The sequence below is a fragment of the Mugil cephalus genome, chromosome 2 (assembly GCF_022458985.1).
Source record: "Mugil cephalus isolate CIBA_MC_2020 chromosome 2, CIBA_Mcephalus_1.1, whole genome shotgun sequence".
Lineage (NCBI taxonomy): Eukaryota > Metazoa > Chordata > Actinopteri > Mugiliformes > Mugilidae > Mugil > Mugil cephalus.
The window spans coordinates 5,758,596-5,782,900 of NC_061771.1; the positions used below are offsets into that span (position 1 = coordinate 5,758,596).

At 40.7% G+C, this 24,305-nt stretch overlaps 3 protein-coding genes across 5 annotated transcripts; 2 read left to right on the forward strand and 1 right to left on the reverse strand.

Annotated features, from left to right (window-relative positions):
• Positions 1-1,219: 1,219 nt before the first annotated feature.
• Positions 1,220-5,974, reverse strand: mvb12a (multivesicular body subunit 12A). The gene is made up of 10 exons (XM_047578602.1): positions 5,847-5,974; positions 4,547-4,636; positions 3,395-3,478; positions 3,191-3,290; positions 2,967-3,096; positions 2,740-2,880; positions 2,503-2,606; positions 2,362-2,420; positions 2,216-2,281; positions 1,220-2,114 (listed from the first exon to the last, which is right to left on the reverse strand). The coding sequence occupies exons 2-10, from the start codon at positions 4,634-4,636 to the stop codon at positions 2,028-2,030; spliced, it is 861 nt and encodes a 286-aa protein (XP_047434558.1). The 5' UTR covers positions 5,847-5,974; the 3' UTR covers positions 1,220-2,027.
• Positions 5,975-9,161: 3,187 nt separating this feature from the next.
• LOC125004569 (pre-B-cell leukemia transcription factor 1-like) lies at positions 9,162-20,128 on the forward strand. Its single transcript, XM_047579248.1, has 8 exons — positions 9,162-10,138; positions 11,635-11,708; positions 15,611-15,849; positions 15,942-16,132; positions 16,228-16,363; positions 16,473-16,629; positions 16,898-16,984; positions 17,976-20,128. Exons 1-7 carry the CDS (start codon positions 9,969-9,971, stop codon positions 16,939-16,941), a joined length of 1,011 nt encoding a protein of 336 aa, XP_047435204.1. The 5' UTR covers positions 9,162-9,968; the 3' UTR covers positions 16,942-16,984; positions 17,976-20,128.
• Positions 20,129-20,804: 676 nt separating this feature from the next.
• On the forward strand, positions 20,805-24,013 carry LOC125004568 (basement membrane-specific heparan sulfate proteoglycan core protein-like). Of its 3 annotated transcripts, none has more exons than XM_047579247.1 (8): positions 20,805-20,952; positions 21,561-21,707; positions 21,787-21,915; positions 22,184-22,356; positions 22,447-22,633; positions 22,725-22,904; positions 22,984-23,250; positions 23,342-24,013. In XM_047579247.1, exons 1-8 carry the CDS (start codon positions 20,904-20,906, stop codon positions 23,344-23,346), a joined length of 1,137 nt encoding a protein of 378 aa, XP_047435203.1. In that variant the 5' UTR covers positions 20,805-20,903; the 3' UTR covers positions 23,347-24,013. The 3 variants fall into 3 exon arrangements, with proteins under 3 accessions (XP_047435203.1, XP_047435201.1, XP_047435200.1); XM_047579245.1 differs by having other exon boundaries at positions 20,840-20,952; positions 21,543-21,707; XM_047579244.1 differs by lacking the exon at positions 20,805-20,952 and having other exon boundaries at positions 20,966-21,707.
• The last annotated feature ends 292 nt before the right edge of the window (positions 24,014-24,305 follow it).

A 24,305-nucleotide genomic window follows, 5' to 3' on the forward strand; every position in this document is an offset into this window, starting at 1 on the left:
TTAAAAGTATAATAACAGATACGATTACGCACTGTAAGAAAATACTATTTTAACTGTCATTTATTCCCTTAATTATAATTTTAATGAATTTTATTTTTTCTAGAAAAATTCTCAGTTTCCAGTGACATTAAAACAACCATTACATTTTAATACAAATACACTACAACATGATTAAATGAAGATTGCTTGGAATAGGTGTGGTATTTTTTTCTTAAAAGTCAAATAATGTCACTGTGAATGACCAGTTAAATAATTTATAAATTGCTTAATCAATTCCTACTTGAAAAATGCCCCGGGGCCCCACATCCTCAGGGGCCTCAAGGGACCTTCTAACTTCATTGGTTAGTTGTTGTGATAATATAATTAGTAGAAATAAAAAATGCGTTCCTTTGTTAATTTTTTTTAAGGTAAAATAATCAATTTAATGCATTAGTTTGAAATCTTGAGCATTGTCGTCATTACCCATTCTAATAAAAAATAATGCTCAGTTTGTATGTATGTCAATAGTGATGTTCACTCCAGTTAGTCTTTTAACAGTTCTATCGGTAGCATTCATTCATTGCATAGGCATCTGTTGTGCTTACAGCTATCCTATGTAGTTGGAAATATCAACAACAGTGTACAGTTTTATGTACAGTTGTAGATATTAATAGCAGTAAATATTAACTGAATAGTTAAACGTTCCACTTGTAGATTTTGTTTATCTTCTGTTTAGAGAATCTTTTTGTTGTAGTGTAGCAGATAGAGTAGTGCAGTAGTTGCAGTTATAGGAGAAACAATATTTCACATCTCTGTATCTTTTTATCTACATATTGAGGAAGTTGTAACAAACCCAATGTCAATCTTGAAAGAAATATTGTATAAAATTACCTGTATATTATTATCCAGATCATCTCTGTTAATTCACTCACAAATGACACAAAGAAATGAATATAACTGATATAAATGATATAACTTATAACTATAAATATTCCAGGTAACAGCAGGTGGCGGTATTGAACCAGAAAAGCTGGAACTTGGTTTTCATAACATTATCAGAATGACTGAGAATGAATTAGTTTGAATTACATAAAACTAACTAATATAACCTTTGTAACAAGTTAAAATTAACATGGCTACTTTCTTCTCCTTGATGTACCTTACATGCCACAAGGTGCTCTGGCCACTATGAAAATGAGTAAGTTGACACAAAACATAAAAACATCACATCCACAACAACTTTTTCTTTAGGTTTTTACTTTTTCTGTGCAGTAATTGTTATAAAGACGATAGAAACTACAGGACACTGATGACATCAATGTTTGATGATTATTCAGCCTCATTTAAAAAAAATAATAAAAAAAAACTCTCCCACAACAAACAAAGGAATATACAACTTCCCTTGACTCACCTTCAAATAATATAAATTATTTTTTTTGGTTGGAATAATACAAACCATTACTAGGATCATCTTCAAATGTCTAATGCACTATATTTTACATTTAGATATGTTAGTGTATCTACTGAGTTAGCAAAATGCATCAGACTATTTGGTCTACTATTACAGTTCGGTATGAGAAATCCTTATAGATACGAAAAATCAAAGATGAGTAACAGTCAAAAATATCAGGAAACATACCAAGGCAGGGAGGGCATATCTTCAATCACAAAGTGCATCTTTATTTTTAGCATAGAAGTACTCAAAATTAAGTTTAAATTAAGGTAAAAGCAGAGACACCAGGCTTAGCTTCATTGTATAATAAACCCCGTAACAACTTTAAAGACATGTTACACGGGGACTCTAATTCAAATGAGTGTTTTCTTTGACCAATTAAAACTTTGTACGCTAGAGGTTGGAAATCATGAGAACAGAACAGACTGTCCAGCTTTTAATGGGCCTAGTTATAATACATTCTTTCCACCTGTATTGTTTTAAAGCTTCACAATATAACCCTAAATGTAAATGATTGTCCTTCATCCGAACCTGAGGTGTTTCCCCTTTGGACAGATTTAAATAACAGAAACAGATAAGTGTAGAGGTGTAGAGGTCATTGAGCTGGTGTGGCACCTCCTGTTGATACAGATGGTCTGGTCCTCTTGGCAGCAGATTCCTCCACAACAAAGGTGTAGTTGTACTAAAAACAACAAAAAAAAAAAGCGAATATATTCTCAATTGATGTACTTAATTTGGAGTAAGGATGACATGGCTTAAGTTAAGGACTGGATGGGAGCCTACCTCATTCTCAATGTCTTGGAGAGACTTTATACGAATATTGTTTAGTTGAGAGTTGAGCTGAGGAGCCTGGGAAAGAGTGTTATATAAACACATGTTTAGATTATAGACTTGGAGTGAAAATGAGAGATGTAACACCGGAAACGTACCGTCTCATTTGCCTGGAAATCATATTTCGGGTGCAGGCTAAAGGGAACTCCATCTAGAGCTGCAGTGAGTGAATATGGTAAGAAAAGTGAGACATGGTAACACATCAATAATCATGTTCCAGTGCTGGGGGTGAGGAGTACCTGTTATTCCCTGGATGCTGTTGTCAGTAGTGTCCTTGGTGTGGAGGTTGCAGCGTCTATTGCTCAGTCTGCTATTTGGCACTGGTGGGACTGGAGGAGGGTTGCTGTGGAAACAAATAATTCAAGCGTAAAACATCTACAGCCTACAAAACGTGACAAAGAGTTGTAAAATCAATGCATTTTACTTGGGTTTTTCTGACAATAATGATAATGACGACATTATACATAGTGTCGTACCTGGGTCTGAGGGGCAGAGGAGCAGACGGCTGCTCCAGAGACAGTGTGCGCATGTCCAGGCTGACACGGCGGGGCTTGGCTTGTGGCGTGGGGCTGGTAAAATGCCCCTTTCTGCACCACAGCACATAGCCATTGATGTCTCTGGGGAAGGGTTTAGTGAGGAATTAAAAACTGTACAAGCAATCCTAAGCGTGAGACACGTGTTTTTATATATGAATGCTACCAACCCGACGTATGTGTAATGCTGCAGCATCATTTTGCTTTTGGCTGTCAGTTTGATGTCCAACACAGCTGTGTCCACGCTGCCCACTGGAGCGACGCGCACGCACACGCGTTTTTTCTTCGAAACAGTGGCTTCTGAACACACATGGAGAACGGCAGTCAGGACAATGCAGTCTGTGAAATCCGTGTAAAGTCTGTGGAACCTGTGAATGTGTGTGCATGGGCTCACTCGGTTCAAGGTGCTCCGGGATAAAGCAGTAACCGTGAGGGATGGAGTCCTTGTCTGAAATAATCTGAATGTCAGTCACAACCATTCCTCCAGCCAGGTCCTATAGAGGCACAGGAGGCGGGAGTGCAGAGGACAAAGGGCGGGTGAGAGAAAACACGGCATGATAATTCAAGAAATTTTGCAGCTGTCCCTTTGGCTTGCTACCTTGCAGTAACAGAGGTAATATCCAGCCTTCATCGCGAAGCTGCGTGTAAAGTTTGCTGCCGTTCCATCTTCTGTGATGCTGATCTGCAGAAAACAAGATTGTACTGTAAGATAAACTGACTATTGCATCGCAAATATGTCTGATTATGATAAAAATAGGCACGCAACATGGCAAGCTGAGGCACAACGAGACACGTTGACATTAGTGGTGGTTTGAAATGTGGGCTTGTAACTTGAGCAGAAAATAAGTATTCTCCTAATTAACTGAGTGACTCTTTAGTAGGACACAACTCAAGGGTACTGCATTCAGCCCTCAGCAGGCCAGCAGTATATAGACATTTACATATCCTTCAGAGATATGAGTTTACAGCAAGGCACAAATTGCTCTTCTGTTGGCAACGAGAAGATTGATACAAATGTTGCTGATCTACAAATTCAAATACTCCCGTCGTAACTTACTACAGGTTATAGGAATGAATCAAAAGCATTTACTCTTTAAGCAAAGACTGGTGATTATGGCTTAGCCGAAGCCAAAGAAGACTTACTCAAAGACAGCTCTAAAACTGTCAAACTGTTTGTGGTCACTGCTGAGTAAAACATGACAAATAATTAGTGCCTATAAAAGTATCCACACCCTTGTTTTTTCTCTTATTCCTTTCACGAGTTTAACTTAATTTTGTTGCCAAAACACAACAACAACAACAAAAAAAAAACGATTTACTAAGTACTAAGTAAGTAAGTATTTATGACTGGTATGTTGACATCCCACCAGAGGACTCGTCCCCTTTGCCAAGCCCCAACTTCCTATGTTATCGGTGCCAGGTTAGACAAACAATAGCAATATGGTGGTCCATTCACAGAAAGATTTCTAGTGTGTCTTCTCCAGTTTTCATATAGATTTATTCCTCCCTCTCTGCTCACAGTCGTTAACTGTATGTTTGCACAGTCACAATTATAAAACGTAGGAGGCTTCTGCTTGGTGGCTAGCAGGTCTACTAAGGTCCTACTAGTCTAACAATTAGTGAAACTGAGATTACCTGACTTACCAAGTGGCTGACATCAGTATCTGGATGGTCCAGTCACTCATTAATAAGTATCCCTGACTACCTCTACAGTAAACATATTATAGACTCTGTAAGCCACATATCGTACCAGGATGAAGTCTTTGGGGCAGGTGCTGGTGTTGGACGTCCAGGCCACTCCAGTCACTGGACGGACTATCGCATTCTCCATCACGGACATCTGATAAAAAGACAAAAAGAAGTATGAACAATGAAGGCAGCAGGGTCTCTGGAGGAGAGGGCAACATGTATGTTTTGACTGGGGCGCCATTTAATGTAATATCAAACGAATCACTCAGATGGCTCACGCTGGCAGAAAGACAGAAAGTCAAAAACTGTGACCAAAAGTATCAAGGTGCATATTGATTGAACCGCAGGCTAACTGAATTGTTGCATCCCTAATAGAAATCACGTCGTCATAGTAGCATAATTTCTACTTCATTGTCATTGAGTGTGTGTGGGCAGACCGAGACTCAGAGACTGAGACTGTTGTGTCAGACAGACAACGAGCAGAAACTCACACAGGAAAATGTGTTTACAACTTCCCTAAGAATTCATGCTACTCATAGGCTACCATGTTAAGGACAGAAAGAGCCCTTTCAGGCTATACTTCCTCATTATGCCTATATATTTAAGGACAGAACAAAACTATTCAGTCCTGGAATTTATGTCTAGCAGGAGCAGAATGGGATTTTATCCTGGGGACTCCTGCCTTTTCCTTCAAATACCAGTTTACAGGCCTTTTGCTATGAAAATGTAATGTCATTACATTACATTTTAGTATTTGACTAATACAAAATAAACACATTTCTACTGATAAGCCTTGTTACTGAACAGTGGATTGATCCAGTAATTAAATACCTCGTCTTTAGAGGCTTGCTTATTTATTTATTTTTAACAACAACAACCCGAAATAAAAATCATAATAATTCATTAATTTCAAACGAATCAATGAGTCAAAAAGTTTCAGAAACTAACGATCTAACTATTTTAGAAACTGGAAGTGAGGACATAGTTTTGCATTTATTTACTAATGAACACATTGTGCTATTTTGGTGACAGGGTGGGAAATCAATACCAGACGCAGGTAGCTTAAATCAATGCTGACTGAGCTTTAACACTTTAGCTGCTTTACCGGCGACTTTGACACCAGCATAACATCATTTACATATTTAAGAATAAATGTACGTGTATTTCAATAAAGTCACTAATCATAATCTTCTATTAAACTACAAATAAAGGCAGGTTTGGAGCATATGTACGCATGACAAGCCGAGCGTATCTTACACTAGTTGGGCGATTGTTTGGTTGACAAAACTTCGCTCTTTCTTGTTTAAAATGAGCTAAGTGCTCGTGAACTGACTGAATTAATCATAAATATAGACTCTTACCCCGTCTCTGCGAGCACTTCTGTCCTTCTGGGGTGTTGATGTTCGTAAGCTGAACAACTTCTTCGTTATTGACCGAAATTTCTTGGTCTTCCTCGTAAAAGCAGGAAGTAATGGATCCAGTCTGACTCCAACTCCCATCAAACCCCGCGGCCACGCCACACACTTAAAGTCAACTCGGGTCTGAGCCATGAACGCGAGATGGCAGCAAAGTCGCAAAGATACTCACAGCTTCCACTAAAATAGCTTACTTTTGAGCCGGAAACGTCCACGTGTGATATACGTGTGAGCACCTTTTATGACAAAGTTCAACCAAAGAAATAAATAGTTTGACATGATGACTCTGCTGCACAGTCCCACAGTATGCCATTGTGTAGCCTATGTATGTACTAGTTGTCACATGGAGAGAGAGGTCAATTTTCATTTGCATGAAAACGAGGGTGCAGCTGGACAGACTTAGGTTGAGCTCAAAACACTCATCAGTGGCGATTTGGCAGGGAAATTCTGGTTTGGTCATGCAAGAAATCTTATAATACAATTCAGAAATATAATAATTAAATAACTGATAATTGAAAGTGAGAGAGGGGACCACAGCACCTGACAACAAACAGGCGAGGACAAAATTGCAGCTGAATAATAAGTCTGACGACATATATTAATAGTACCACCAAACGGCCGTGTTTAAGATCTCACTATATCAAATGCTCGAGGTCAAAACTGTAAGGTGACATCACTAACAACACAATGCACAGCTCATGGCATGAATAATGCACACCAAATAAACAGCAATTAATATACAAATTCACCACACACAATATACCACAGCCAAACAGCCATTTCAGCCCCACAGACAGGCAAACAGCTCTGTGATGTTGTGTTCCTGACATAACCAGCTGTGCATTACACAAATCCCATTATAATTCAAACATTATGTAAACAACATTATCAATTCCATTTAGTTTAAAAATAAATTACTAACCAAGCACCTTTTTGATGACTTCCTGTTTAACCAAGGTTTCTTCTTAAACCACTGGTTGAATGACCTAGTTTTATCTTTTCCCTCTTGAGAAATGATTAAATACGCAAATTGATGTGTTCCCAAACCTTTTTATCTCCAACTTCTGCTCAAGTGGTTAAGTCCTGAATGCCACACTAGCCAGGTAGTCAACTCCATCCATCATGCAATGATTGGATGAAAGATGAATCAGCTACCTGTATGTTATGTTATTTACCCAAAATGAAAACAAACAAACAACAACAACAAAAACACATGGAGTGCAATGTTGCACTGATGTTGCATGATGACATGTTCTTTCATTAAGATGACAAATGTGCACTAAGGCATTCTGAATCAACCACACAACCTTAGCAGGATAAATGTGTAGTCAAGACAGAGAGAGACCACCATGTTGTATTTCATCTTTTCATGGCTATTTAACAATAAGTTTATTAAGTTAAGTTTATGCACATCCAAAAAGAGTTAGGTGCAGGGTGCTGGATCATGGAAGGTTTAACAATGAAAAACTAAGGAAAAAATCCTCACACCTGCAGAAGCTCCCATTTAAACTTTTATCGTCATGTGACAATAGAAGTTTAAATGGGAGACAATAAGTAAAACATACAAAACATAGAATCAGTGAAACCAACCTCAGACTGTGGCCTGACACACACACAAAAATCTTAAATGCAGCAGCAGTTTGGTCGAATCCAGAAATATTGTGTTTAATTCAAGGCTTCTTCTTCTTTATCCCTCCAATGTGGGTTTCTTGGATGTTTGCATGTTTTTGAGTGTGAAAGAATCAAAAAGAAATAGAGACAGGTCACTTTTTATTCATAGCCATGTAACCTTAATATAGCCACACACAGAGTACATATTATATTCATCCAAGTGATTTAAAAGAGTCAAAAGACAGTAACACAACTTAAAGACACAGTCCTCTTAATCAAGCTCAGGTTGTGTGTGCACATCTGTAACTGAGAAAAAGCTGATCTGCAGCATCCTGAGGGGCTCAGGTCCCTGTTGGCATGGTAACATGTAGAACAGACCACGGGTGGTGGTTGTAGGGGGGGGGCTGAAGCAGGTGGACTGTTCCATCTGGATGGAGAAGGAAATCAGTGTTTATCAAAAGCACTTTGCTATAAACGACTGATTGGCCAGTTAATGAGAAAGAACCAGCTGTAATCTGCTGAGAGGGAAACAAAGAGGAGACGAGGCTGTTACAAGCGAACACATCTGTGTGTAATGGAATGCCTGCGCATGTGACTGTGTGCTTGTTGGGAAGGGCATGCAGCAATGTGTGTGTAAATATGAGAGTTCCCTGTCGCTTTCTGCTGGGCAGTCCATTCATCTTTTCCATCATGTCAGCTTCCAAAGCAAGAAGTCTCCATTAGATTAAATTAACACACACACACACACACACACACACAAAGAAGGCTTGCCAAGAATGTCTATGTGTACACTATGTAAATATAGTGAGGTACTGGGGTTATGCCTCACAATGGTCATGAGTGTATCAGAGTCCAGAAACGTGTTTGTCAGTTCAACAAGTGAACCCGAGTGAAATGTGAGTCTATGTGGACCAATGGCTTCCGATTAAATCCTGCATAGAATATAAGATCCTGCTACTTAACTTCAAGGACCTTCACAACCAAGCTCATCAGATCATATCAGTCTGCACCTCTCCAATTATACAGACTCTCACGTGCTCTCAGATCCTCCTCCAGCCACCCAACTTATCGCACCACCTGCCCGGCTGTGAGCATTCAGTCGTTCGGTTCCACACCTTTGGAACTCTCTCCCACCTGACATTCAAAACATACACTCTCTGACACATTTCAAATCCAGAATCAAAACACATCATTTTAAAATAGCTTACTCCCCCTAACCCACTCATTGATATGTACTTTAATCTGCTTTTATACTAGTGCATTGCATGTTTTTCTTATGATGTTTTATGTACGGTGATAGTGAGTGTTTATGAATATTATTATTATTATCATTTTCCTAGTGAAATGATGGCGTCTTCGCGGTTTCAAATCAAACTGCACTATCCCGGAGCCCGCCGACACATACCGATGGAGACCATGGAGACCAGGGTAAAGGCGGCCAGAATGAGCCGGAGCAACTCGGGAAATCGATCAATTCTGTTTTCAAAGTAAAAGCTGAAGCGAAAACGCGTACACATTTCTGAGTTAAATGACTGCAGCTCATCTCCGATAGACCCTGCACAGGATAAAAAATACATCTGGCTGCTATGATTCCACTGTGGCCACCGGTTAGAGTGCGTTTTGGCTTTTTGCACCGACCTAAGCTGCGAAATAAATCAATTAGACGTCCAACGTCTCCAGCGGAAGTGATCTGGGTTCGTGTTATGTACCTCGACGGTGGGCAGTGCTGTTTTTCTGGGAGGAGTGGAGCAGCGCGCGGACATTGTAGTGTGGACACAAAAACGGGATTAATTAGCAGCAAGAAATGATACAAACCTGGCAGTGTGAGGCTTGCACCGAAGCAGATGGATGGATCTGATGGATGAATTCCTTCCCTAGACCGTGTTGTAGGAGACCCTGTCCGTGCACACTTTTAATGACCGAGCAGGAGAGGGCGGGGACATAAAACAGGGGCTTTACCAAAATTATTTATCACTGGTTGTTGTCTACAGCGTTACCTTCTCGTATTTGCAGATGCAGCGATCTCCAAAGCTGTGTTGAGTTTTTTTTTTTTGCAAATTGTTGCATTTTTATGCCCAGAACAAACCCATTCTTCATGGTACCTTCACCTGTCTTTCTCTTGAAGCCTTACACTCCTTCAGACTTTGCTTGTTGTTTTTAGAGGGAGGAAATGAGCTGCTCATGAAGATAACAGGGTCTTGCAGTAATACCCGGTGAACTGTGTTTACCCTTACCAAACAACAATCAGGCCTTGGGTGTTATATCTGCAAATAGTTTCGTTATTATTTTCTTTCAGACCGGACACACACATACTCCAGTGGAAGCAACACTGCCCTCATTTTTGACTATTCTTTGGAATACTTCCTCAGCTTTTTCGTGTTATAATTCGGATAAGAAATCCCTGTCGTCAACACCGTCCTCTCACCTCTTTCTCAAGTGTGCACATACATTGGACATATGGAGGCCCACTCAGTGCCTGGCCACACTGGGCGAACTGGAGAGGATGTATTTGATCCTGAGAACATTAGGAAGCACTGTGACCACGGCCTGCTGCAGCAGGACTTTGGAGACATCCTCCAGCAGATCATGGCCATCACAGTTGAGAGTCTGGATGAGGCTCAGGCCAGGTAAAAACAAAGAGACGTAGACTGAAAATGGGTCTTCACAAGGGGGGATATCCGGTATCTTCCGAGCCCGCGTCACACACTGCAGTGTTCCCTAGTTAAGCTGCCCCTTTAACCTTGTCCACGTTTATCCCGTGTAGAGCTTATCATGAAACACCCGCTCTATATTAGCGAAATTAGTTCGGAAGCCAGCTCTGATAGTTGCTGTTTTGGGAAGACTTCAACTTCCTTTTTCTAGTGATAAACACAGATAGCGGATGCATTCAGTATCTTTTATGGTTTTATTGCAGGAAGTTAGATGGTGAGGAACCCAGAGCCTGGTGTGTCTCTGATATTTACACAGAGTCAGAAATACTTATATGTTCATCTAAACAGTGGAACGGCAAGGTACAACACTGCCTTATATGGAGTTGTTTTTCACTTGAGATGGTTACTAGGTGGTAGTCAAGTCCTCTTATCTTGTCTATCCTGACAGTTATGGCGCATGCATAGAAATCATCACACATTCCAAGCGTACCTTCACTTCTCTCCCACAGACCTATAGGCTACTCATTTAAAAGTGGATACAGAAGATATATGAGATCATAGAGGTTATTAGTAAATGTCCATATCGATTCATGGTAACTTACAAACAGTTTCCTCAAAACAGACAAATGGTCAGTCAGCCTGTCAGTCATCAGTTTGACGACACATGCACATAGCGATGGAAAGGTTCAGAACAAGTGTTTTAATGATATATTTTGTCATATTGTTTTAATTAGTTGTCCTATATAAAGGCAGAAGGCTTACAAATAACCGTGCTGTTTAAAATTAAAAAAAAAAGGAACAAACAAACAGTTCAGATCACTTCCAACCACCTGGATGAACAGCAAATATCAGCAACTTCTAAAGTCCTACAGCTTTTTGGGGTCCCCACAAACATTTTTTTCCTACTTGCTGATATGTTTCTGTATTTGCTGATCTTGTGACAATAGGTTCTTTGTGTTTTGTCCATTTGCATGCGTTTTCTATACTTGCAGCTCATTGAGTTCTCTCAGCTGCACTTCCCTCTGCATTCAGACCTGCAGTGTGTCATACATTTCTTGACCACACTGGCCAAATTTCAATAGCTCAGTTGGACTCTCAGCTAACCAGCTAGGCATTTGTTGAAGAGTAATTGATGAAAGCGTCACGGTTACAGAAGTGTTCACAATTATATCATGTTGCATGACAACAAATCCAGTCTTCCAAATACAGCGAAAGAATTTAATATATGTGGGTCTAAAGGCTTCACGTTGACATTGTCTTTAAATGATTTTACCCAAAATCCTTATATCTTCTTTGACTTCATGTGGATCTCCAATCACTTTTGAACCCTTGATCTGTACAATGATATAGTATCCATTATTTCTATCTCACAACAAAAACATTTTGCAGGCTGAAGATCTATTCTTTATGGGTGTACAAAATAACTGTAATTCCCAATCTGTCTCTCTGTCTTTTCATTTTTTCCACAAAAGGAAACATACTTTAAACTGCCACAAAATGAAGCCTGCCCTCTTCAGTGTCCTGTGTGAGATCAAAGAAAAGGCTGGTAAGATTTGTCATTCCTTTCACATATGCCAGTGAAGAAGGAGTTAGTATTAGTTAGTGAAGTTAAAAGTTAAAAGCATTTACTCTTTTGGGGTTAAGTCCACAGTTGACATGCACTCATTTGAAATTTTTGTTTGTAGTTTAAAACCTTTCACTCATGTTAGTTCAACCTGAGATTTTAAAGATAAATGATTTAAAAGAGGAAGTAAATACATTGTTTGTTTGTCTTAAAAAAAAAAATGTAATTCATGTGTTTGGTAGTGAGCCATATGCTGACACATCTGTGACAGAGACTGAGAGAGAGACTGGAGACACATACAACAGATGTACCACACTTTCCATTTTCCTTCATTAACCAGATGTTTTTAACGCGTTGTCTCTCTTTCTCCCTCTCTTGCTCTTGTACTCAGTGTGTCGCACACTTTTGCCTTGATGATTTTTGGTGATGCTCTCCTCCAAATGCTCAGATGGTGAAAAGGCTAGAAGCACCACTGCAGGAGGAGCGTCATAACAAGCGCAACAGGATCGTCTAATCTGGGTGATTAACGCTAGCAGTCTGCGGCAGGAGTTCAGATGATGCAAAGTTTAAGTAGCTGTGATTGTTTATGATTTGCTTGAATAAGCTGAACCACTGCAGACAAAACAAAGACATTATAACCAGCTGTTACGTCCTGCTTTACCTGTAATCGTTCATTCCCACTACATTAATGCACCGCAGTGATTTTAAATTTAAGGCCGGGAAAGCTGCACTTTTGAGGGGAGAACTTCTTCAGCACTGAGCAGAGAGAACCTTGAGTTTACACAGAAGTCTTCATTTCATTCACGTCACTCGGAAACATATTCTGGCAGCAGGAGGGATTCAGAGTTTCCATGGCAACTCTGTCATTCAGCTTTTTCCAACATAACTGCCCTGACTTTTCAAAATTTAAAGATATAAAATATATTCAGCAGAAAAAAGTTTGGAGGAATAAAAAGGCAAAGTGTGAAATTGGACGAGTTTCACTGCATTAACTCAGAATCTATCTTAGTCTCTGATGGTAATGGATTTGCATGTATTGTCTGTTAATCTGGGTTTTGTGCATTTCACTCTGTCCTTGTCTTTATTGGCAAAGTTGGACCATGGATTGCTGCTCCTGTCACTCGTGAATCGTGCTACTGTTCTTCCTCAAACCAAAGTGAATTTTGTGCCTGTCAGGGACTACGTCAAGAGGCACATTAAAACACATTGAGCTCTTGAATATTTATGGCAGCAGAAGGGTGTATGCGGGACTCACTCGAAATAAACTGCAGAAGCAACGTCAGTGGTTGATAGAAAGTGTCACACAGTGCGACTATGTGGTCCATAACTGATATGTTTTTAAAGGAATCGGTGAAGTTGTACATTTTAGAAAATACACTTAGGGCTGGCAGCCCCCTATATACAGTCTTGTACTGTTATAATAACCAAATAAAATTCCTCTCAGTTTTAAACGTGAGTCAACAAACGAAAAAAAACATGGTGACAGGTTATTCTGAGTAAGGGATATTTGTGGACTCTTTGAACTCTGGTATCAAATACTCTTACTTTAGTTAAATGCATTAAATGCTTTGTTACCTTCAGATACACTACCTAACCAATACAAAAGTTGCCACCAAAAAAAAAAGGGTCACAAGCTCTTATATTTCATTGGGCCACCTTTAGCTCTGATTACAGCATCATTCTCTGTGGCAGTGTTTCATTAAGTTTCTGCAATGTCACAAGATTTATTTCCATCCAGTGTTGCATTCATTTTTCATCATGATCTTGTATCGATGATGGGAGAGTCTTCTCCAACACATCCCAAAGATTCTCAATGGAGTTAAGGTCTGGACTCTGTGTGATGATCTGTTTCCTGGCATCGTCATCTTGGAATGTCAACAGGAAAGAAAACAAACAAAAAACAAAAAAATAGAATAACCTGGTCATTCAATATATTGAGGTAGTCAGCTGACCTCATTCTTTGGGCATAATGTTTCTGAACCTAAACCTGAGCAACTGCAGCAAAAACCCAGATCATATCACTGCCCCCACAGGCTGGTACAGTAAACACTGGGTATGATGGTGGCATCACTTCATCAGCCTCTCTTCTTACCCTGATGCCCCATCACTCTGGTACAGGGTAAATCTGGACTCATCAGACCATGTGACCTTCTTCCATTGCTCCAGAGTCCAGTCTTTATGCTCCCTAGCAAACTGAAGCCTTTTTTTTTTCCCCCAGTTAGTCTCATTGATTAGTGGTTTTCTTAAGGCTACACAGCTGTTCAGTCCCAGTCCCTTGAGTCAGGATTTTTTTCTGACCACATTTCTTCCTCAATGGTTCCCCACTATCCTTCCAGTTTTTCATGATGCGCTGGACAGTTATTTACACAGTTTTAGTAGTTTCTGCTCCAGTCTCCTCAGATGTTTTCTACTTGATGCATGCCAATGATTTCACCCTTCTCAAACAGACTAACAGACTATCAGCCGAACTTATAATTTACTTATTATATTTACTTTGAGCATGTGTAGTGTTTATGCTGGTTGGACTGTATTAGACAAACATTACTTAATGAGCTTGTGGACTTTATCTGTTATAGTTGATATTCTGCCATATTGGTCTGTCAGTTACTGTGTACTACTACTTGAACAGGCATTTTATTGGCCACTGTCTAATATGGTTTGGGAACTTCACGAGTATCTGAAAGATAGTCAAAATTAGATCAGGTTACAGAGTATTGTGTGAAGTTGTTGTGTTTGTGTGCTTGCTGTAGAAGTTAGCCAGATGCGGAGGCTGTCATTTCCCACGTTGTAGATTATGAATGGCAGACGCTCTCCGGAACCACCTGTAATTGCTTCCTAATTTGCGTAACTGTGGAAATTAAGAACCTCTCAGATGAGCTCTCATTTTTCACTGGGTCCTCATCTGCTCTTTAATTAACAGCCCTGTGTGGAAGCAAGGATGCTCGTTCATGTGGATTCGTTTTCCCTTGGGCACTCAGAGGAAAATTGGCATCACCTCCATAGCAACTGCCACTGTTTTTAGATGATGTTTTTCTGTCGTTGCCAGTCTTTTTGACTGTCTTCTTCTCTTCTGTACTAAAGTTTGCTTTACTCTTTCCAGCAAACACAGCTGCACATGAAGAGCTCCAACAAAGGCATCCATTGTTTATATGGTGGGCTCATCCTGGGCTATTAAACTGGCCTTCCCTGAGGTTCAGTTGCACTGTCTGCTTAGACTGTATATCTGGACCGGTGAAGAGTTGTGTTCACTCCAGAGACTGGGTCTGGCCAAGTGTACGCGTCACGTGAGATTAAATCTGGGACTTCTTTTTTGAGCGTGTAGCAGATGAGGTGAAGTGAACGAAGTTAAATATTGTGTGGAATAACTGTATGCGTCTTGTGAGCTGGTGCTTTCTGCTGGTTAGTGAGAGAACCCCAGTGGTTCCTAGAAGGGCAAACTCTATGAAATCCCTCAGTTAAAAAGCAGATTAGGGTCACAGTGACTACAGTATATTCTGATTTGGCTTTAACTCAGTTATCAAGCAATCAAAACGTTCTCTGGGATAAACAGATTACATTTTAATCTCTGCAACCTCCCTAAAAACACATTTCTGCCCATTAAATAATTTTTAGAATTACTCAAAAATTCATGCACCAAGTAAAGCAGCTTTAATCTCAATACCTCCTGGCAGTGCATCCAGAAATGCCTCAAGACAAAGCTTTTAATGAAAAGTAATTCGGATGTAAGAAAGGTAAAGCAGTAGGTGAGTAAGTGAACATGGTGTTAAGGTAAATAAATATGTCTTAACTGGGAAATCTGGTTCTGAACATCTACCCTTCTGACATGTCTTGCACTTGCTTTACTGATGTGATGTGGCCATTAAGGCGTGTGTCCCCATCCACAGCTCTCAGTGTCCAAAGTGTCCAAGAGGACGACCCTCCTGACCCTCAGATCATGCGACTGGACAACATGCTGTTAGCAGAGGGTGTTGCTGGTCCGGAGAGGGGCGGAGCCTCTGCAGCAGCGGTAGCGGCAGCAGCCCAGGGCTGCCCGGACGACGGGAGCATAGAACACGCAGACTACAGAGAGAAGCTCGCTCAGATACGGCAGATTTACCACGCTGAGCTGGAGAAATATGAACAGGTGTGTTGTTGTGGAAAAACACTGCAATAGAATTTACAAAGGTATAGCTGTAAATTGTTCCACCTGAACTCTTAGGCACTTGTGTCCAACAGGCGTGCAATGAATTCACCAACCACGTGATGAACCTACTGAGGGAGCAGTCCCGTACGCGACCCATCTCCCCAAGAGAAATTGAGCGAATGGTGACAATCATCCGCCGCAAGTTCAGCGCCATCCAGGTGCAGTTAAAGCAGAGCACATGTGAAGCTGTCATGATCCTACGCTCACGGTTCCTGGACGCCAGGTTGTTGCTCGTGTGGTTTTTTTTTCTTGCCCTACTGTGTGCCATTGTATGAACAATAATTTGAAGAAGAGTCTTTGCTGTTCCTTTTCTATCAGGCGGAAACGAAGAAACTTCAGCAAACAGGCAACAGAAATTTTGAATGAATATTTTTACTCCCATCTGGCAAACCCATACCCTAATGAGGAGGTCAAGGAGATGCTGGCAAAGAAGTGCTCCATCAGTGTTTCACAGGTCAGGATGTCAGAGACGCACGGCATTAGAAACTGGTAAAGAACACGTATAGTATTTGGAGCCAGGTGAATTCCTCGCTTTCTCCTTTTTCCTTCTTCATTTATTCCAGGTGGCCAACTGGTTTGGAAACAAGAGGATTCGATACAAGAAGAACATTGCAAAGTTCCAGGAGGAAGCTAACCTTTACGCTATGAGGACGGCTGTGGATGTTGCAAATGTGACTTCACTTGCTAGTCCAGCCACCTCCCCAGCCACGCCAAACTCAGGTTAATTTGACCAGAAATTATGAGAGGTGTCAAAGCAACAGCACGTTAGTTACCACACTGTGCTTACCTTCTCACCTCCAGCTCTTCCTCCCTGTAGACCTAGGTTTCGGTATTCATTAAACCATAACAAACAAAGTTGACTTGGAACTACTTTTGTTGATCACTAACCTCCCCTGTGCCTTAAAATAGTCTTGTCTGGAAGAGCACTGTGCTGGTTAAAGTTAGATTATCTAAGCATGTATGTGTGTATAACATTTGTTTGTGGCAGGAGGCTACCCTGGACTGTGTCACACACCTGATGAGAGGTCATGAGGTAGCACGTGGAGGAACTATCCTACCTCATCATGGTCACTGTGTAAGTACTGATTGCTACACAATACAACATCAATTTATTAAACGAGGAAAGACATTGACTTTTGTTGCAGTTGTTGTTGGGGTATTTTTAATTATTGAGGATGGGGTTTTCAACTTTTATATCTGCAAAGATCTCTTTAATAATACAGCAATGTATTGTCGCAAGAAGGTGAAGGTTATTTACTTCTCCTGTCACTGGTTTTCATGTTGTGGCTGATGAATGTATACAATGGACAGTAACAGAACTTGGTGTTTAAATTCTGTGATGTGTCACGTTTCTACCACTATAGCACTAAATCAGTAGCATGAACCAAATCACTCACTCATAGACTTAACTAAGCACAGGACAAACCTGTTCAGTTTTGAGTCAGCTTTGATTTTCAAAAAACAACAACAACAACAATAAAAAAAAATACAATTCAATCAATTTGTTTGGATCAGACAAATCTTAATTGTGAGTAATAATGTTTCAGAATATTAATGAGTGTACTTTAGTCAATACAGGTTCTTGTGGCCACTGACAGGAGTAGTAAATAAGACTGACCATCTCATTACAATACAGTGTTCTGCTGGGAAACGTTTGGACCAGACCAGACCAGACCAGACACCCTCACCCCATAGTAATGACACTCCTTGATGGCAGCAGACATCCCCAGCAGGATGCAGCCTGACAAACACACACACACACACACACACACAAAAAGTGGTTTAGGAACAACTCAAAAGACACGAAAAACATCACAAGGTGTTGACCTGGCCTCCAAATCCACTAGATCCCAAACTGATCAAATATCTTTTGAATGATCTACAGAGGCCCCTCCCCTGAACCCACAGGACCCAAGTCCTGTTATGTCCTCCCACAGGACAACTCTTTTAGAGGCACAAGGGAGACATACACAATATTAGGAGGGTGGTCATAGTGTCATGCCTGATCGGCGGTGTATTTTTGCCCAGCTAACACCTTGACCCAATCTGAATGTCTTTTTCATTAGGTTGATGGAGGCTGGCAGTGTCTTATCTGTCGGAGCCTCTCCTCTGATTGATGCTGTACAGTCCTTTTCCCACCTCCCGTGTCCTGCTCACCGAACTAAAACAAACGCAGACTGTACATCAGCGTCCAGCCGAGCCACAAACCGACTCCGCCACAACTCCCAAGAAACTGTTTTGTATTTGTTTTGAGGTGCATTTATACACTTCTTTGGGGAGTTTATACAGTATTTACCCCTACACAAAAAACCCCAAACAAAACAGATGTGAACATCATCAGATTTTTCTTTTTTATTTTCAGATTTTCAGTTTTTTTAGATGTTGAAATTACAATTGTACATTTTATTGTACATCTTACACTTTTTTAGAAAATGTACAGTACAACACAAATATCACATAACCAAAAAGGAATAACAACACCGTCACTTATTGTATCCTGTTGTGTTGTTTCAAATATAAACTTGGTCATAGTTGTTTTATGTTATATGATATTCTGCAATTCTGTATTCAGTCTTTCTCAACCTGTTTCATAAAAGTTTTTGAAGAAACCAAAGAGGATTCAGATGAGTCAATGAGTAACTGTTTACAGTTTTTCTCAACTGCTAAAACACAATTTCTGAAACCTTGCTCCATTTTCTGAAAACATTGAACACAAAACCTCAGCTTCAAGAACTATTTACAAAAAAATAAGTTTTATTTGTGCTCAAAATGAAACTTTCACCTCAAAACAGTTTTACCTGTGCTCAAAACCAAACACTGCTCTAAAATCAGAAACAAAGTATGATCAAAATCATATTCACTATCAAGCAGTCGGTGAACAATACACCAAAAAATAAAAATCACATTGTTCAAAGCATATAGTTCTCAGGGAGAAGAACATTTTTAATCTCAAAACAAATTTCATATTTTTCCGTCATTGTCTTTTGATGAGCGGAAAACATGTTCTGTCATAGTAGCTCAAAATTGATCAGAAATTACTACTCTGCTTTGCTCTTTGCAATTTTTGTTCTTCCTCATCCTTGTAGCCCTATTTTTACAGCACTGTGCCCTGAATCTCACAAGCTTGTCCTTTGTTTCTGTGATACTGGTCAATTATTGTTGCTTGAATTTCAGCCGATATTTCCACTCTTTGTCTTCCCCTTCCTCCTCCTCTTCCTCCTCGATGTCCACCATACACACTCGTCCTCATCCTCTCACACTGTTTCCTCTGTCCATTCTAAGACTTTCTCCTTCCCACCTTCAACAGCCTGTTTGCTCTCTGACCTGGCTTATATTGGTTGTGTCGCATGATTTGAAACAAGTGAAATCAAATTTGAGTGGTTGTGTTTAATCAATGGCGCGTGTTCTCTATTTGCATTTGATTGTTGCCACTTGTGTTTACCAGTATCGATGACATGTGCATTAGAGTGCACAATGTGTTTTGAGAGTGAGAATGTGTTTAGAGTTCTGCTGAAAAGTCTAAGTCAAATTGTGTTTTACTATGTGAAATGGTTTAAGGTATTGACAACGGACTGCACAATTGGCTAAATGAGTTCAGCCAATGGCTTTTAGTGTTTTAGCAAATAAGAAAAACTGTGATCAGCTCTAATGGTTATTCACTCAGATGTGCCCTCTAGTGTTGAGTCATGTTACTGCGCGTAACTGCCTCTGCGTTTTGTGTTTTTCCTACCAAACCATGCTTGCTAAAATCTGTATCTGACACAGACTTAAATCTACTGTGCCCTCCTCTGTTGCCACTCCTGTCTGTTTAGTTAATCTTTAGTGGTAAATGTCAACAAACACACAAGAGCTCATGATAACTGTCTTTGTATGTAGGTAATTGAGTTATATGGATCACTGAGTCTGTTCTTGTATGTAACTTTTTTATTCTTGCTCCTAACGTCTCTTTTACAGCTGTTTTGTAATTGATCAACAACAGGAATTGTTTAACGGTGGCGACTTGCAAGAGACTTGTGTCCATGAATTGTCTGCCCTTGTGCATGCTGGGAGGCTCATGACACATGTCTAGTGTAACCACGCTGACGTAATGAGAACTTGGACCGGTCATACTGATCACGGGTTACAAAGCAATCATCAAATCTACTCAACTAAATCAAATGCAAACAAAGTTGTTATTGCTACTGTTATGTAATTTGTCATGTTTTATTAATCTACAAATAATGTTACATTTATCAGTTGCTTTGAATTATTTTTTCCTACAATAAAAATACTATAGAAGCTGTTGACATTTTTTTTTTCTGCTTGTAATCCATTGAAAGCCCATTAGCTGGAGGTTTATATAATGATACAAACTAAGATTAGTGAAGTGACCATGTGTGTGATTAGTTTAAACATTTTTATTTTTTTTGTTTTGGTTTTTATTCAGTATTTCTGAATATGCTCCAGCCAGACATCAGATGTCTCCAAATCAGTGAAACAAACAAGGACACTTGTGCTTTGACAGCCCAGCGTCACCAGAATTATCTCTGCAGGCTCACCAATCAATACGGACACATGGAGTGGTTAGCTCTCATTCTGCTTTCCACTAATGGAAAGCAGAATGAGAGAAGAGTAAAATGACAAAAACCACTGCCTCCTGTGGTTCATCACACTCACAAGACATTGCAAAGTCACACAAATCCATTGTTTGCCCTTTTCACCTGCTTATATCCTAAAACCTTGGTTCTTGCTGTAATTTCAGCCATTTATTTGTTTAGTCAGTCAACTCAAAAGTCCTTGAATGTCATTCAGGGCCCTCGGAATCAGACAATTATTAGCTCGAAAAGATTGTTTAAATATAATAAAGAGCGCTTCATACGTGACTGGCACTTGGTGACAGTATTTGAACGGGGGAAGGGGTTAGGGAAGGGTTAAAGGTTGGAAGTGATAAGAGACAGAGGTGGACAGGCAGAGGCTGAACACGGCAGAGGAAGTGGGACTGTTCTCCGTTCATCATGGATTTATCACCTGGGGCTCTGATCCTGTGTTCTCTCTTATGTGCAGGTAATTTATCTGATCGAACTGCATTTGCTGTATTAACACTGACTTATGACACGGCGATGTTTCTGTAACACTGAAAGCTTCCTCTGTTCGTGTGCCCCTCAGCTGAGAAATAATTGAATCACATTTAAGTGTTGTAAGAAGCAGTGCCCTGAGTATTGAGTATATTCACTGATGGCATCCATGCTATCTATGGAAAAGGGAAAAACTCTAGAAAGGGACATATTTTCTTGAAAAAAAAATTGAAAAGTTGTTTAGATAGTTTTCATCTCATTGTGCTATTATAGAGACGGTAACAACGAAAACTGAACCATTAATGGGACTATTATGTGTTTAATATAGGAGGAAATGCTGTTTTTTTAACTCCATGTGCATCGAGAGAAATCTGTTTTTTGTACATTTTCTCTTTTGCACTGTCATCAAGCAGCACTTCTGTTCAATTTGTGTGTTTGCTCGGGCTGTTTGCTTTGGGGTGGCGTTTGTGTACTCTGTGCTTTACCCAGACCTGTCTAAAGGTTCACAGAGTTGATTCATGAACGTGTGTGTGTGTGTGTGTGTGTGTGTGTGTGTGTGTGTGTGTGAGATATCATCAGCTCTGCCTGTCTGTGCAGTGGCTGGCCAGGCTCCTGTCATCTCAGTGGAGCCCCGAGTTGCTACTGTGCGCCAAGGAGAGTCTGTCAGTTTTAGGTGCCAAGTGGGGAGTGGTGCACAACTAGTCCAACTGGAGTGGAGGAGAGCCCATAACCAAGCATTTGCAGGTGGGGAGCTATAACACGTAAGCACAGACGCTGTTCATACAATCACTGTCTGCCTGAATTTTCCTTTTTTCCCTTCTAGACAATGTGAAGGTTGATGGGTCTGTGCTGACAGTCGCTAAGGCCCGACCTGGAAACCAGGGACAGTACCGCTGTCTTGCATCCAATTCTGCCGGTCGCGGCTCTGCCAGCGCCGTGCTCAACGTCAAACGTGAGCTTGCCTTCACATTCCAGATTTTCCACAACTGTATGTGCAGTGACAAAGCTAGAAAAACCCATGCAAAATTATGATTTAATCTGGGATCCTTTTGATTAGAAAGCTTTGAGCCCCACCACATTTTACACACTCGAGTGTCTCAGTAGTTGGTAGGGGCCAAAAACAGAGCGAAAAGATTTTTTTTTTTTATTACTGATGAACATATTGCCAGGCATACAAATGAACTTGTGTGTGCAATATATTCACCCCCTGTCCATCACAGATGCTCCAAAAGTGCACCTGACTCCAGCCGGGCCCCTGCAGGTCAGGATAGGTGACCCTGTGTCAGTGGAGTGTCGTGCCACAGGCAGGCCGCGCCCCACTCTGATCTGGAAACGCCAGGGCTCCACACTGCACCTGGTTACTGAGGAAACAAGTGATGTCAGCACCATACAGGTGAAAAGTGAATTGATGGCCACATAAACTTCACGGCTTTCATCCCTGATGTAGGATGACAAGTTGACCATGATGCTTGTGTTTGCTCAGTGGCCTGCAGTACGTCCCGAGGACTCAGGAGTTTATATTTGCCAGGCTGAGAACATTGAGGGCATAACAGAGATCAAAATTCAGATCCACGTCGTGACAGGCCTTGGAGCACCAGTGGCTTCAGTGAGCGCCACAGAAATGACAGTGGTGGAGGGACATGCGGTCACAATGGAGTGTCAGGCCACTGGTAAGATGCCTGTATGCTTGTGTCATATGCTCTCAGTTATGCTCTCGTCTCGTCTTTTCACGTGGTCCTTCATTTCTGTCCTTCCTTCCAGGTTCCCCCACTCCTGTCATCACCTGGTCCAAGCTAAGAGCACCGCTGCCATGGAAACACACGGTGGCTGGTGGAGTTTTGACACTCACCAGCGTGGGGCGCCAGGACTCAGGGCAATACATCTGCAATGCCACCAACATACATGGCTTCAGTGAGGCGTACACGCAGATGGAGGTGGAGGGTGAGCGGGCGACACAGTTACAATACATATTCTCTGTCACTGCTCAAGCTGAAAACTGACTGTCCTCCTCCTCGGGCAGCCCCTCCATATGCCACCTGCCTGCCTGATCAGGTGAGGCTCCAACCCGGAGATGCCCTCCAGGTGCAGTGCCTCGCCCATGGCTCTCATCCCATCCGGTACACATGGAGCCGGGTGGGCAGGGCGAGCATGCCTCCTGCAGCAGAGACCACAAGGGATGGCACGCTGAGGATAGCCCGCGTCAAACAGGGCGACAGTGGCACATACAAATGCGTGGCAACCAACCACATAGGCTCCAGTGAGGCACTGGCCAAAGTTATCATAAAAGGTGAGCTTGGGTTTGGCTACTTAAAATCCATAAAAACAAAGATGTGTGTCCTCTTTGGCCTTCTAATATCATATTTTCTCTTCTTTTACAGCTTAAATCACTCACTGACAAAACAGCTATACAGAGATTACACCTTCTGCAAGTCACGATTGTTAAAATCGTGAGGGTCAAATGTTTAATCTGGAGACAATCCTGTTGAATGCAGTCATATGTTTTGATGCTATCATGCTGCTGCTGTTTAAACCTGTAGTATTACTGTACATGTCAGGATAATTTTATACTTTTATAGAAAATTGTAATTCTCGCTATTGTTATTGCTGCGGCATATCAGCCTTTGGAAAGCTTTTACTGGAACTCCACGGGTATCCAGCAGCATGTGCGTGGGAGTTGTGTCTTCGGGTGGAATGCCTCTGCGCCCTGTCTTCCTTCCTCCCTTCATGCCGTCATTACACACTGCTGCACGGTTGAAATTAGAAGGGGGGCACAAAACAAGAAAGAATCTGATCTAATACAAAAGCTTTTAAAATGAAATCAAATGTCAAAGTAATAAAGACTCGAAATTGGTTTAATGTGTGAAAATAATGCCATCAGAAAGTGAAGTTAAACCAGAATGACTAAAATACATTCATTTTGAGCTTTGGTTCATAAAAGTGTGTTTTACTATGTGCGCAGGAGAGCTGCTTTTAGTATGTTCGGGGTTTATTTGTTGTCAGTCAATAGGTACTTAAGCTACTTAAGGTTATTTTAGTTCCTGATGACAAAACAAACAACAAAAAAAAAAACAGCACAAACAATGAATCATGCCCCAGTAGTAGAAATACAACACAACACAATCCATACATGCAAAATAAATAAATAAATAAAAGAAGAAAACCGGGATGGATTTGAATTGGAAAAGCCGCAGAGCATGTCCCTACTGGAAGACTGTTGACATGTCACTTCATTAAGCTGATAACGTGAACATTATATTCTTAATATCTACTTCAAATAATACCTCATTTTATTGTTTGATGCCAAATAATTTATATATATTTTTCATTTAAATAATGTATTTG

Excerpts from the sequence above, each read along its gene's own strand:
- LOC125004568 (XM_047579244.1), top strand. The coding sequence starts at position 21,482 with ATGAACGTGTGTGTGTGTGTGTGTGTGTGTGTGTGTGTGTGTGTGTGT. Across the intron at positions 21,916-22,183 it reads CGCCGTGCTCAACGTCAAAC|ATGCTCCAAAAGTGCACCTG; the intron begins GTGAGCTTGCCT and ends TGTCCATCACAG. Across the intron at positions 22,357-22,446 it reads GTGATGTCAGCACCATACAG|TGGCCTGCAGTACGTCCCGA; the intron begins GTGAAAAGTGAA and ends GTGTTTGCTCAG.
- LOC125004569 (XM_047579248.1), top strand. The coding sequence starts at position 9,969 with ATGGAGGCCCACTCAGTGCCTGGCCACACTGGGCGAACTGGAGAGGAT. Across the intron at positions 16,133-16,227 it reads TCACGGTTCCTGGACGCCAG|GCGGAAACGAAGAAACTTCA; the intron begins GTTGTTGCTCGT and ends CTTTTCTATCAG. Across the intron at positions 16,364-16,472 it reads GCTCCATCAGTGTTTCACAG|GTGGCCAACTGGTTTGGAAA; the intron begins GTCAGGATGTCA and ends CATTTATTCCAG.
- mvb12a (XM_047578602.1), bottom strand. The coding sequence starts at position 4,636 with ATGTCCGTGATGGAGAATGCGATAGTCCGTCCAGTGACTGGAGTGGCC. Across the intron at positions 2,881-2,966 it reads CAGCATTACACATACGTCGG|AGACATCAATGGCTATGTGC; the intron begins GTTGGTAGCATT and ends ACCCTTCCCCAG. Across the intron at positions 2,282-2,361 it reads ATTTCCAGGCAAATGAGACG|GCTCCTCAGCTCAACTCTCA; the intron begins GTACGTTTCCGG and ends ACTCTTTCCCAG.